Consider the following 13,225-nt stretch of genomic DNA (forward strand, 5'->3'; position numbering starts at 1 on the left):
ACTTCAAATTGTAGTCAATACAAACCGGTTTAGAAGCCTATCTGCTCTTTTATACAGTATATATATGTATATACAAATATACATATATATATATATATATGTATATATACGTGTATATATACATATATATATGCATATATGTAGATATATATGCATATATATATATATGTATATATATATGCATATATATATATATATATGTATATATATATGCATATATATATATATATATTTGCTCGTTTTTAGTTGTGCTTCCTTTCCTGAGAGAAGGTTGTGCGATGACTGCGAGGAGCGAAGAGCGCAGCAACTCTTCACCATTTTTCATCATTTAGAATATTCTTTTAGTTTATTTGTTTGATTTATTTATAATACTTTTTAGTTTGTTTTCATCATTTATAATATCCCTTTGATGAGTGTCTATTAGAGTTGTTTTAAAAAGAAATATGAAGTGCATTATATTGTGCTATAGGGGAGGAGGCGTTGGTGGGATGTATGTACAGCTGCGATATAATATTACTGTTACTATTATTAATAATAGTAATAGTAATAACAATAATATTACAAATATATTAGTAGCAATAATAATATTATTATTATTATTGATACTATTATTAGTAGTCAAGCAAACGACGCATCGAATAATTATAATAATTATTATTATTAATATTATTATTAGCGAAGCAAAAGTGCATCTTGCGGAGTTACACGAATTCTTTTTGTCTTTGAAATATAAATTTATTAATAAAATTAAAGCAGATATAAACCGGCTGTCTTATTAGAGGTGAATGGCAGTTCAGAGAAAATAACTTAGGAAATAAAGAAAAGAGATGTTGTATATATTTTTTGTTCTTTGCTGTACTATTAATAAACAGATATTATATTGTACTATATTATATTGTAGTATCATATGATAGTATCCCTTTATATTGTAGAATATTATTATATTATATATGAATTATATATTGTACACAATATGAAAAGAAATGTTCAAAATACTATTATTAATTCAAATAATAAACAACGAAAATAATTTTATTAGTCTAATATGAACCAATTAGTGGCTGAGGACTTCGTTGTAATTTCTCGTTCAAGTTTGAAGACTTCATCTGGGAGTTAGAAGGAAGAAAAGAGAAGTAGAGTTCTTTTAATATCTTTGAATGCGCATATTCATAGATAATATAATATAAATAATATATATGTATGTATGTAGCGTTTTAGTATACCTCAGTATATTGCAATATCCATAGTAGTATATATTACATTTGCATTAGAAACCCACTCATTATACATAATATTATTTCATATACGTTAGATATCTTCTCGTATATCTCAGTATACACCAACAAATATTTAAATATTATTATGTATATATTAAAGACATACTTATTGAAAAATAGTTTCAGGCCTCTAGTAGCCCTAGACGGTGGAAGAAAGGGTTTCCGCGAGACGGGTGCAATACTGCATTGATATGCGGTAAAGTGGCCCTCGTTTTTAGTGGTTTTTCCTGAATAAAAGTTAATTCAAATAAATAAAAGAAAACAAAAAGAAGTCTTTCATTTAAATTCATCGGACGATAAAGGAATAATGAAGAATACAATCGTAAGGAAATACTCCACTGGTTCTGCAGTGTAGTACTTATCGCATGGCTGAACGAGACGCTTAATAATTAAAAGAAGGCGTTGAATTGTTTCCTGTTTACCGTACAAATGAAGAAAAGAATGAAAGAATTAATGAAAGAAATATCTTCATGAAGGAGAAACCATCAAACTTAAATCTGCTGCTGTACGTACAGCCGGTGGAAGACGGCGCACCAACCACCTCTTGCAATTCATTTCAGGTTTCTGTTTGAGGGGTAGCAGCGGGGAGCGTTTCTGGAGTCTAAATGGCTATTTTTCACATATTAGAGGATGAAAATGCTAAAAATTGAACTCTTTTTACTCTAAATTTAACTATTTGCCCTTAGTTTCTCCCGCCTCGGCTGAGGGTCCGGTGTGCGGGGGCCTGTCGGCTGTCGATGGGCCGCGAGTCGGGCATCCTTCTTCTTGATCTGTCCCAATTGGAGTTCCTTTTCGTCTTTAAATGCCTAATTCTCTGAATTTCATTAAAAACAATTGCCTGTCAACTCTTTTTAGAGCCCCTTTTCAGCCGGCGTACTGCATTCTTACTCCCCTGGCTGCTGGGCTCGCAGCCCACCGTCTGAGACTGACTCGGGACCAGCGTACTGTAGCCTCCTTCTTTCTCTGTTCTAATGAAGGCCGTTTAAAAGCTGCATATACACCTCACAGCCTCCCCAGGCCCGACTGCCGGCCCTCAGCAGCAGCAACAGCGCAGCCGCAGCCGACAACTTCTGTTGCCAGTGGAAACAACTCAGTTACAGCAAACTCCCACCTCCGTGTTGACGCTACGATCTTGCAAAATGAGTCCTAAACAGCACCCTCGCATGCATGAGGGAAGAAGGAGTCTTGGAGGGACAGCTGCAACTGCAACTGCTGCTGCCGCAGCTGCAGCTCCTGCTGCCGCTGGGCGTTCCTCTCGGGCTGGCATCAAGAGGGCATCTACGGGCAAGACGGAACGGGGCCCAGCGGAGGCCCCTGCAGTAGCAGCTGCTGCAGGGCAACAGCATCAGCAGCTGCAGCAGCTGCAGCATCTGCAGCAGCTGCAGCAGCAGCACCAGCTGCCGTTTACTTCTCCTCTGCAGGAGAAGGAGACTGCAACGACTTGCCCTTCCTCGCCTCGCATGAGCGATGCTGCATGCAGCGAAAGCACCGCCAGTGAGCGCCAATCATCTGGAGAGTTCAGTTTGGCTGCTGCATGCGCTTCTGTAGACTATACAGTGCAGCAGACACCCCGGGGTGTACATGCAGCTGCATCCCGCTCATTTGTGCTGAACGACGAGACTACAAACCCGACAACACAAACACTTTTTCTTCAGAGCAGAGTCATACCTACCGACAACAATGCAGCTGCTGCTGCACCTTCTGCTCAGGCTCCTCAGCAGAAACAGCCTCACACACCAGCAGCAAACGCAGCAGCAGCAGGCTCGCCATTCCACGCTGCTGCTGCTGCAGCAGTGCCTGGCCGGCAGCGTCAGCCTGCTGCTGCTGTTCAGCAGCAACAGAAGCTACAGCAGCAGCTGCAGCATCAGCAGCATCAGCAGCATCAGCAGCAGCAACTTCTTCGCAGCGTTTCCTCTATATCCCCTCTTGCGCTGTCTATACAGCACCAGCGAAATGAACAAAAGAAAACAGAAAAGACACATTCAGAAATAAGAGCGTTTCCTGCTTCTCTTAGAACCCGGCGAATCCTTGCAAAGCCGGTAAATATAATAAAGCACTGACTGCTTCTCTTTTTCTTTTTCTTGTTAATATTCTTATTGCTTTTATTGCTGCTAATATTGTTATTGCTTGTATTGCTGTTAATATTCTTATTGCTTTTACTGCTGTTAATATTGTTATTGCTTTTATTGCTGTTTTGATTTCTCTTGTTGTTTTTTGTTTCTCGTGTTGTTTTTGTTCTCGATGAGTATTTATTTTTGTTGATATGCGCTTGTCCAAATGTACATCTTTTAAATTATTTATTTATTTATTTGTTTATTTGTTTATTTGTCTATTTTCGTTTTCTTTTGATTACAGAATGGAGGACTCAGCCCAGCGGTGATGTACAAATATCGCTGTGCTGCAGGGCAAGGCATTCAGGTGCCAGTGGTAAGCCTTTTGCTGCTGTTCTCGCCAAGCAACAGCAGCAGCAGCAGCAGCAGCAGCAGCAGCAGCCGATTAACTGCTGCTGCTGGTGTTCGCACCAAGTAGCGGCAGCAGCAGCAGCTGCTGCTGCTGCTACTACTTGGCGTTTTGTTATGTCTTTGCTGTTTTCGCCTGTGCACTCTTATTGCTGTCTTATAAACAATAAAACATATCTTTCGCCCACGCTGTTGCTGCTGCTGCTGTGTACAGCTGCTGCTGCTGTATGCATCTGCTGCTACAGCTGTGTGCTGCAGCTGCAGCTACTGCTGCTACGGAAGATCTTTTCTTTGTGTTTATTATGAGTAGCTTGATTGCACGTATATTATTCTCTTTGTGCTTATTTTGCGTTACATAATTGCATATATATGTTATTATATCTGTGTTTATTACGAGTAGTCTGATATTATATATATATATATATATACATATATATATGTTTATTTTGATTATTGTTTTTACTGTTTCAGAACCGATTGGAGACGACTCCGATGAAGTTTACGAACTGGCGGGTGTCATGGCAAGAGTTATTTTGTTATAATCCCCGGCCTTATAATATAACGGAGGCATTTTTAGCAAATTACACCGTCATAAGAGGAATGATAGAGACTTATATTCATAAGCTCACCGATATTGTCTTCGAGGTAAACTCTACGCATTTTCTGCTGGCTTCCTCTCTACTATATTATTAACAATTCTTCTACTAATATATCTCGATGCACATATATGATATTCATATGCATGCGTGCATGCATGCATGCATGTATGTATGTATGTATGTATGTATGATTGTAGGGTTATGTCTCGTTTGCATGTATGCGTTGTGTTTGCGTGCATGCATGCATGCATGCATGCAGTAGCTCTTTGCTGTTTGTTGCATTATTAATTTTTCTTATGTTTATATTATCTCTTCAGGATCGATGTACAGCCGCCTTAGCGGAGCCCCACATATACCACGCCTATCTTCTGCCTCCAGTGAAGCCGCACGATTGGCTTACTGCTGCATGTAAGCAAACAACAACAACAACACATTAAGCATTAGCTTTAGCATATATAAATATATATTCATTTATAGTTGAATGTATACATTATTCACAGTGCAATATATATATATATATTTATTTATTTATTTATCGCAAAGGAGAAGAGTATAAAGTAGAGAAAAATACAACTGGCTATTTGAGATGAAGCATATATATATATATATATATGCATATATATATATTTATATTTATATTTATATTGTAGATTTGTTTGTTTTTCTTTAGGTATTCAGTGCTACACAAGCGAAGACGCGTGGCTGGCTAAGGGGGCGTGGAGACGAAGTGCTGTACAAACAATGCGAGCAGCAAAAGCAGAAAGCATGCAGCCAACTAATCCCTGCGTAATACCTTTTATGCCAGCCTTCTCTAAAGCGCAGCAGCAGCAGCAGCAGCAGCAGTATGCATGCAGATATGCAAAAGCAGCAGCAAGCAACCCCAACAGCACACCACTGCAGCAACACAAACTCTATACTGATGCAGATGCAGATAAAGACAGACTCCCGCTGCACTTGTGGATCTTCCTAGGAGGAAAAGATATGCAGGCGTTAGACGGTAAACAAAAACAATCATATGCATCAAATCTCCTCTCTGTATGCATGCTGTCTCCACTGTCTATGCATGCATGCAGTCTGCCCTGTCTATGCATGCATGCATTTGCTTTGTCTATCCATGCATGCATTCTGCTAAATGCATGCATCCTGGGGTATGCATGCATCCTGGTGTATGCGTGCATTATGAATGCATGCATTCTGGTGTATGCATGCATTCCTTTACGACTGCATGCATGAAAGCCTGCAGGCTCGCAAAATTATTACTAGTGTTATTTTTGTTATTGTTATGATGCTTGTTATTGCTTTATTGTTATTATTGTTATTATTATTATTATTGTTATTATTGATATTATTGTTGTTATTGCTGTTATTGTTGTTATTGTTGTTATTGTTGTTATTGTTGTTGCTTTTATTATCGTTATTATTACTATCCTTGCTATTACTATTGCTGTTATTGATATTATTGTTATTATGCGTTGTTATTGCTGGTTATTCTTGTTAATGCTGTTGTTTATATTATTGTTATTGTTATTAGCATGGGCGTTATTGTCATTGTAACTGTTATTATTAGTATTATTATTATTATTATTATTATTATTATTATTATTATTATGGTTATTGTTATTGTTATTGTTTTTGTGATTGTTGTTATTAGCATTGTTTTATTCATATTGCTTTTAATGCTGTTCCTATTACTACTACTATTCCTATTATTATTATTATTATTATTATTATTATTATTATTATTATTACTATCATTATTACTATTATTGTTACTATTATTATTATTATTATAGTTATTGCTGTTGTTCTTTTTGCTGTTATGTTTGATTATGTTTAAAGGTTTGGTGATCGCATGGAAATTGCTTCGCTGGGCTTCGGAAATTCCTCCGAGCGAATTTGCAGAAAAATGCGAAAAAACCGAAGAAGAAATCGCGAAAGAAGAAATCGACGCCCCAAATACTGCAATTGATCTCTTTCGTCTGTATCATCAACAGGTCAGCCACCCATCTATATATATATATATATATATATATATATATATGCATATATATATGTATATATATATGTATATACATATATATATGTATATAGAGGTATATATATTTATATATGTAAAGTGTCTATTATGTTTTTTAGTATTGACGGTCTTCTTGCTTTTCTTGTTCTTGTTGTTGTTGCTGCTGTTGTTGTTGTTCCGATTAGTGTTATTATTACTCTGCTTATTTTTGCTGTTTTTATTATTATTCTTATTGGTTTTATTCTTTATTACGATAAGTGTATTACTATAGTAAAGATATCTTTACTATGACAAGCCTATTATTATAATAACGATATCTTTATTATAACAAGTCTATTACTATAGTAAATATATCTTTAATATTGAAAGTTTATAACTATAATAAAGATGTCGCCACTGTAAAAAGTTTACTCCGAGTGCTACGCCGTTTCTATTTTATTTGTTATTTCTTTTTGTATTTTATTGTTTTGTTTATTATATTTATATGTTTACGTTTTTATTGGGTCTTTTCTTTGTAAATTGTTTGTTTATTATGTTTGTAAATATCTGTTTTATTTGCTTGTTTATCATATTGATAATCTAATATTTGCTTTATTTGTTATTTTTCTTCTGCATGCAGCAAAGGAACCCCACACAAGATCAAACGACGCATGCAGCAGCCTGGGCTTGCGGGGAGGTTCCTTCGGAGGCAGAAGCAGGTAAACCCTAAACCTTAATAAACCCTAAACCCTAATAAACCCTAATAAACCCTAAACCCTAATAAACCCTAACAAACCCTAACAAACCCTAATAAACCCTAAACCCAAATAAGCCCTAATAAACCCTATTTATCCCGGCTAAGCCCTACTTAACCCTAATAATCCTTAGTTAACCTTATTACACTTCAACAAACCCTTTTAAAACCCTATTAAGCCCCAATAAACCCTAAACCCTACTACACTGCAGTAAACCACACCGCACGTATTAAAAGCAAAAGAAAACGCTAAAGGAGTACAAGCATAAGACCGAGCTTTCTGTTCCCTTTGCCTGTGTAGATTCCATTAGGGTTTATGGTTTAGGGTTTATTGTTGCATGCAGCTTAGGGCTATATATGAATATGTGTATATATATGTATATATGTATGTGTGTGTGTGTGTGTGTTTTCGCATGCATGCATGCATGAATGCATGCACTGATAAGATTCGAATAGGTTTTCTGCCTTTGGACCCTTTTTATTTGATTTGTCTGGAGTAAAAGAAAGCCGACTTTATCGAAATTCTTTTCTTTTTGTCGATATCCCTGGCTATGGCAACTCTACTGGCAATCCTTCACCTTGTACAATCCGCAGTGCGGTATTTCAAGTAAGAGAATTACTGTAATTAAATATATTTATTTATTTATTTGTTTATTTTCTGCTGAATCAACTTAATTAAATATATTCTATTTATTTAACTGTTTATTTTCTATTTAATGCTTTAGAAGTGGTTTGGGTGGTTATTGCTGTTCGTATTGTTTGTCCTTTGTTTGCGGTTTTTGTTGCTGTTGTTGTTAATATAATTTACTGTGTTTCTTATTATTTATCTTTTATCTTTTGCTATTCTTGTTGTTGTTACTGTTGACGTTTTTATTTCTAGTATTGTGTTGTTATAATTAATACCTTTCTTATATTATTGGTGTTATTGTGATTATTATTTTTTTTTTTATTGTTATTGGCGTTGATATTACTATTAATATCGATTATTGCTAGTATCATAGTTATTTGCATTATTTATTACTGCTGTTCTTCTTGTCTTCTTGCTATTACTGCTATTATTATTATTATGATTTATTATTATTATTATTATTATTATTATTATTATTATTATTATTATTATTATTATTATTATTATTATGTTTTTTTACAGGCAGTGAAGCACGGCATTCAGGAGTTAATAGAGCAGCACGGGGAGACTTCGATAGTGTTGAATATTTTGGGGTATTCTCTGGGCTGTGCGGTGGCGACATCTTTAGTAGCAGATTTATCTGCTGCTTTTTTGAACGATAGTTTGTATGCAACCCCGAGCTACTGCAAAAGCAACAGCAGCAGCAGCAGCAGCTACCATCCGCAGCAGCAGCAGCAGCAGCAGCAGCAGCAGCAGCAGCAGATGTGGAGCGATATAGCCACTGTAGATGCAGCACTTGCAAGAACGTTTAACTTGCAAGCTAGTAAGAAGAGAGCAAAGGGAGATCTAAGCTTTGATGAAAGCATGCTAACATTTCGAGATGCTTTTAATGTTTGTTTATTCACAAAAGAAGAAACAGACATGGTTGCCAAAGTACATGGCTGGACTCCTTCCGCTGGTTATTCAGGCGTCCGCTTAGCAGTAAGCAAAATTCATTATTCAATTTATTCTGTTTTCTAAGAAATTCATCAATTAATATATCCTCTTGTTCTCTTTTCTAAGAAATTTATTATTTATTTTATCCTATTTTCTAAGAAATTCATTTAATATCATTCTCTTATTCTTTTTTCTAAGAGAAATTCATCATTTATTTTATTTTATTTTATTTTATATTGATATCAGGAACTGATGATGAGGATAATGCTGGTGCTGCTAATGCTAGTTGTTGTTCTTGTTGTCGTTTTGTTTTTATTGTTGTTTTGTTGTTATTGTTGTTTCGTTGTTATTGTTATTTTGTTGTTATTGTTATTGTCGTTTTGTTGTTATTGTCGTTTTGTTGTTATTGTTGTTTTGTTGTTATTGTTGTTGGAGTTGTTCCTCTTCTTGTTCTTCTTGTTCTTCTTGTTGATGTTTGTGTTTGTCTTTGTTTGCTGGAGCTGCTGCATATTTGTGCGGTTTATAATTATAATTTCGTTTGTTGCATTTGTTCTGATTTCACGCTGTTGAGATCTCTTTGCATATGCTATCCGCAGCAACGCATTTGTGTTTTCTTCTTATTTTTGCTGCTTTCTCCTGTTTTTCTGCTCTTTTTCAGGTAAATCGCCTTATTCTTCTCGCTCCATTCACCTCAACGAAAGCAATGGCTTCAAAAGTAGCAGCTTCAGCAATGGGAGGCGGCAGTTTTCTATCGCGGGCTGTCAGTGGACTTGTAAGCAAGCAAATTGCGTTTGATAACAAAGAACAACTTGAACGGTTCCTTACAAATGTTAAGGGTAAGTAGTAGAGAGAAACATTTATTTATTTGTTTTAGTCGTCTTAAAAAGAAAAACAAGCATTTTTCCTCTGCATGTTCACTGTTCATGTTTGCGTGCTGCTTCACTCTAAAGTACATTAGGCCGATCTTTGTTCTTGTTCTTGAACTGTTTCTGCTGAAATCCCTAAACCCTAAACCCTAAACCGTAAACCCTAAACACTAAACACTAATAAGGCCTACTGATAGTTTTGTCGGTGAGGGTGGTGTTTGCATGCATGCAGATTTGCAGGAGAAGACAGATGTTTCCGCGTTCCGATCTTTGCGAATAAAGATACTCCATGGCGATAAAGATAATGTTATTCCCTGGACAATGGGTTTTGAATTGTTTAACTCTGTTGCCGCTCTCAAGAAACAGCTTAATCTCCAGATTCCTATAAGCGTAAGTTTGTATGAACCCATGCAAGCACCCGATTCATGAATATTTTTGCGTTTTGTTTGAAATAATATCATTTATTTTGATAATAAATGCCATATTATAATGAAAATAACTATTTTTATTCAAAGTAAACCATGATTCCACTCATATTCCTCTCGAATACACCCCAATCGCACTTATTTTTGCGGCTTTCTTCTTTGCAGTTTCAGCGGCTCCAGGGAGAAACACACGCCAGCATTTTAAGCGGAGGGAGCGAACGACACGTTTTTGAAAGTTGTTTTAGTCCTTACCATCTTCATCCTGCTGCTCCGCTAGCTCTTTTAAAGTTTTATTCAAAGGAAACCCACTTACCTTACGCCCTACCACCGCGAGGCATTTACTCCAGCAGCTTCAATGATGTGCGCGAAGTAAAAATGTTCGGATCTCAACAAATATCAAACAACAACAACAGCAACAGCAGCAGGGGCCATGTGCTTCAGACTCGTAGCATGCACATACTGCATACCTCCCCGGCAGCAGCAACAATAACAGCAACAGCCGCAGCTGCAGCAGCTGCAGCAACTGCAGCAGCAACACCACTTAGCGCATGCAACCCATATAAACTCCTTGCTAGAGCCAATACAATTGGAGGGCCGCCTTCTCAGCAGCAGGCGGCGCTGCAGTTGTCGTACAGTCGATCTACCGGCCTTAGTATTCTGCAGCCCGTAGGGCTCCAGCAGCAGCAGCAGAAGCAGAAGCAGCAGCAGCAGCAAGGCAGCATCATCTCAGTGTGCAGGGGCAGCCTAGGATCTGCTGTTAGCCCGCTGGCCTGGAGCAGCAGTAAATTCAACAGGTCTTCTTCGCTAACGGTACAGGGAGCAGCAGGTAGGAATTATTTGTCTATTTATAAAAAAGAAAAAATAAATATTATTCATGCCTTACTGTGGCTGTACGTAAGTACACTCAAAACGTATTTAAAAGCATCTGTTGATGTAATTGTTTTTCTTTGTTGTTTCTGCTTGTTCTGTCTTTATTTTAATTTCTTATGCTTTTGTTGTTTGCATTCTTGCTATTGTCATTGGTGTTTTAATTCTTTTTGTTGTTGTCGTTTTATTCTTTTTATTGTTGATGTTGTTATATCTCCTTTTATTCCTCTTTATTGCTTTATTTGTATTGTACATTATTGCTGTTTTTATTATTCTCATTTTGGGTTTAGGGTTTAGGGTTTTACGTTGTTGTTATTCGTGTTATTTTAATTATCTTTCGTTTTATTTGTTATTTTCATCTCATTTCCTTTTTGTTGTTTTATTTTGTTTAATTTTGTTTTTGTTTTTTTTGTTTGTCTTTTCTTAGATATAACAGGGGGAGTTCGGCTCTTAGATTATTCAAATTCATCTTTGTCTGCTTTCCCTCAGCTTTGCATTGTAAGTGTCTTTATTTATTTATTTATTTATTTATTTTAATTAATATTTTGTATTTATTTAAAGGCTGCACTAACCGCATGCACTTAATCTGTTAAGCTGATTACTGTCTGTCTCTGTGCTGTGTACAGACACCCCAGAATGCGCAGGGGTATAAAAGCACCAATAGCGGAAGCGGCAGCCATTTGTATTTAAGCAAAGAATTCAACAGTTGGCCACTGCAGCAGCAGCAGCCGCAGCAGCAGCCGCAGCAGCAGCAGCAGCAGCGAAGCCCTACCCCTCCACCCGTCTACCGCGCAGCCCCGCGATAAATCGACGAAGACATTTTGAATAAAATCCAACATATATGAAACTCGTTAGGGGGCATTTATTTATTTAGTTGTCTTTATTTATTTAAGTGCAGCAGCAGCAGCATTCGATGTTGCTGCTGCTGCAGTCACTAGACAAAAATAACAAATAACCCTCAGCAATAAACCAGCTGCATATAAGCAGGTGGAGCAGCTTCCACCTTATTTGCGTTTACTCTGTCTCTGCTGCTGTTGTTGCTGCTGCTGTTGCTGTTCGGGCTGTTGCTCCTGTTGCTGCTGCTGCTGCTGTTCAAGACAGAAACCAGCAGCAATTGAAGCAGCGCAGTGTCCTTCACTGTCGTTAGCAACAGCAGACACAGTGCAGCAGCTGCTGAAGGCGTTTGATGACCGTTACAATCATAGCATAACAATATAAAAAAGTAAAAGAAAGAAGAGGAATACGCATTTTTATATGCTGCCGTCCAAGTAATAAATAATATTATTAAGAGTCTCAACATCTGCACACTAAACGAGGAGAAACAAAATATTTATTTGCAACGAAAACAAATTCAAACATCGAGTGGCTCTCAGCCAATCTCTCTCGCTATCTCTCTCTCTCTCTCTCTCTCTCTCTATATATATATATATATATATATACATTCTATACATATATCTATATCTAGATATCTACATATGTATATATATATATATATTTCTACATTTTTGTCTGCCTCTATATCTTTCTAAATCTACATATATATATATATATATATGTTAGCCTCATGCCACATGTACGATGTAAATGCATTAAACGACGACAGAAGAAAGAGTACTTAAAGAAAAAATGAGAAAAATTTGTTTATTTTTTTCTACAGAAAAATTCGCTGCGCAAAGAGGGGCAGAGAAAACCAAAAAAAAACCAAAAAATGTTGTCGAATAAATCAAAGTTTCTTGCATTTGTTTATCGAGTTTATTAATTCAATAATATATATTATTTATATTAATCGTAATAATAAAATAACAACAAAAAATAATATTTATTATTCTTATTTACTTATATATATGTGTTTATCGTATTATTAAATAATGTTTATATGGGTTTACCCATAAGGTTTATTAACGCGAATTGTTTATCCATATTAATAAATTAATAAACCCAACTTATTATTATTTGTATTTGTTTATTTATATAAACGTGATTTATAAAAAAAAACAAGAAACAAGATTTATCATCATATAACGAGATTTGTTAATCTCTTGCGTAAACACCATCTATTAGAACTGCCCATCTTACTTGTTTATATATAATATATATATATATATATATATAGATATATTCATATATATATATATGTTATTAGTATCCTTAATGAATCATACTTTAATACATTTGTTCATCCCGTCTATATATATATATATATGCATCTTTTCAAATACATACATATATACATATATATATATATATACTTATAATAACCGCATTCATAAATAACATGTCCACCCTTTTTTATTAATATCATTTATTAATATACATAAATTGCATAGATAAATGAAAATAATAAATATTATTTATTACTTTCATCAGCGCCGTAAGTGAATAGACTATATAATATATATATATATATATATATATATA

The 13,225-nt window shown here is 35.7% G+C and overlaps 1 protein-coding gene across 1 annotated transcript; it reads left to right on the forward strand.

Annotated features, from left to right (window-relative positions):
- Positions 1-2,416: 2,416 nt before the first annotated feature.
- Positions 2,417-11,613, forward strand: EAH_00027770 (hypothetical protein, conserved; the record flags this gene model as incomplete). Its single annotated transcript, XM_013396379.1, has 14 exons — positions 2,417-3,316; positions 3,633-3,704; positions 4,208-4,381; positions 4,653-4,743; positions 5,006-5,332; positions 6,175-6,329; positions 6,972-7,050; positions 7,583-7,692; positions 8,236-8,694; positions 9,308-9,485; positions 9,748-9,905; positions 10,106-10,766; positions 11,235-11,305; positions 11,434-11,613. The coding sequence occupies 14 exons, from the start codon at positions 2,417-2,419 to the stop codon at positions 11,611-11,613; spliced, it is 3,615 nt and encodes a 1,204-aa protein (XP_013251833.1).
- Positions 11,614-13,225: the final 1,612 nt, after the last annotated feature.

The sequence above is a fragment of the Eimeria acervulina genome, genomic scaffold (genome assembly GCF_000499425.1).
Source record: "Eimeria acervulina Houghton genomic scaffold, Eah_scaff240, whole genome shotgun sequence".
NCBI lineage: Eukaryota > Apicomplexa > Conoidasida > Eucoccidiorida > Eimeriidae > Eimeria > Eimeria acervulina.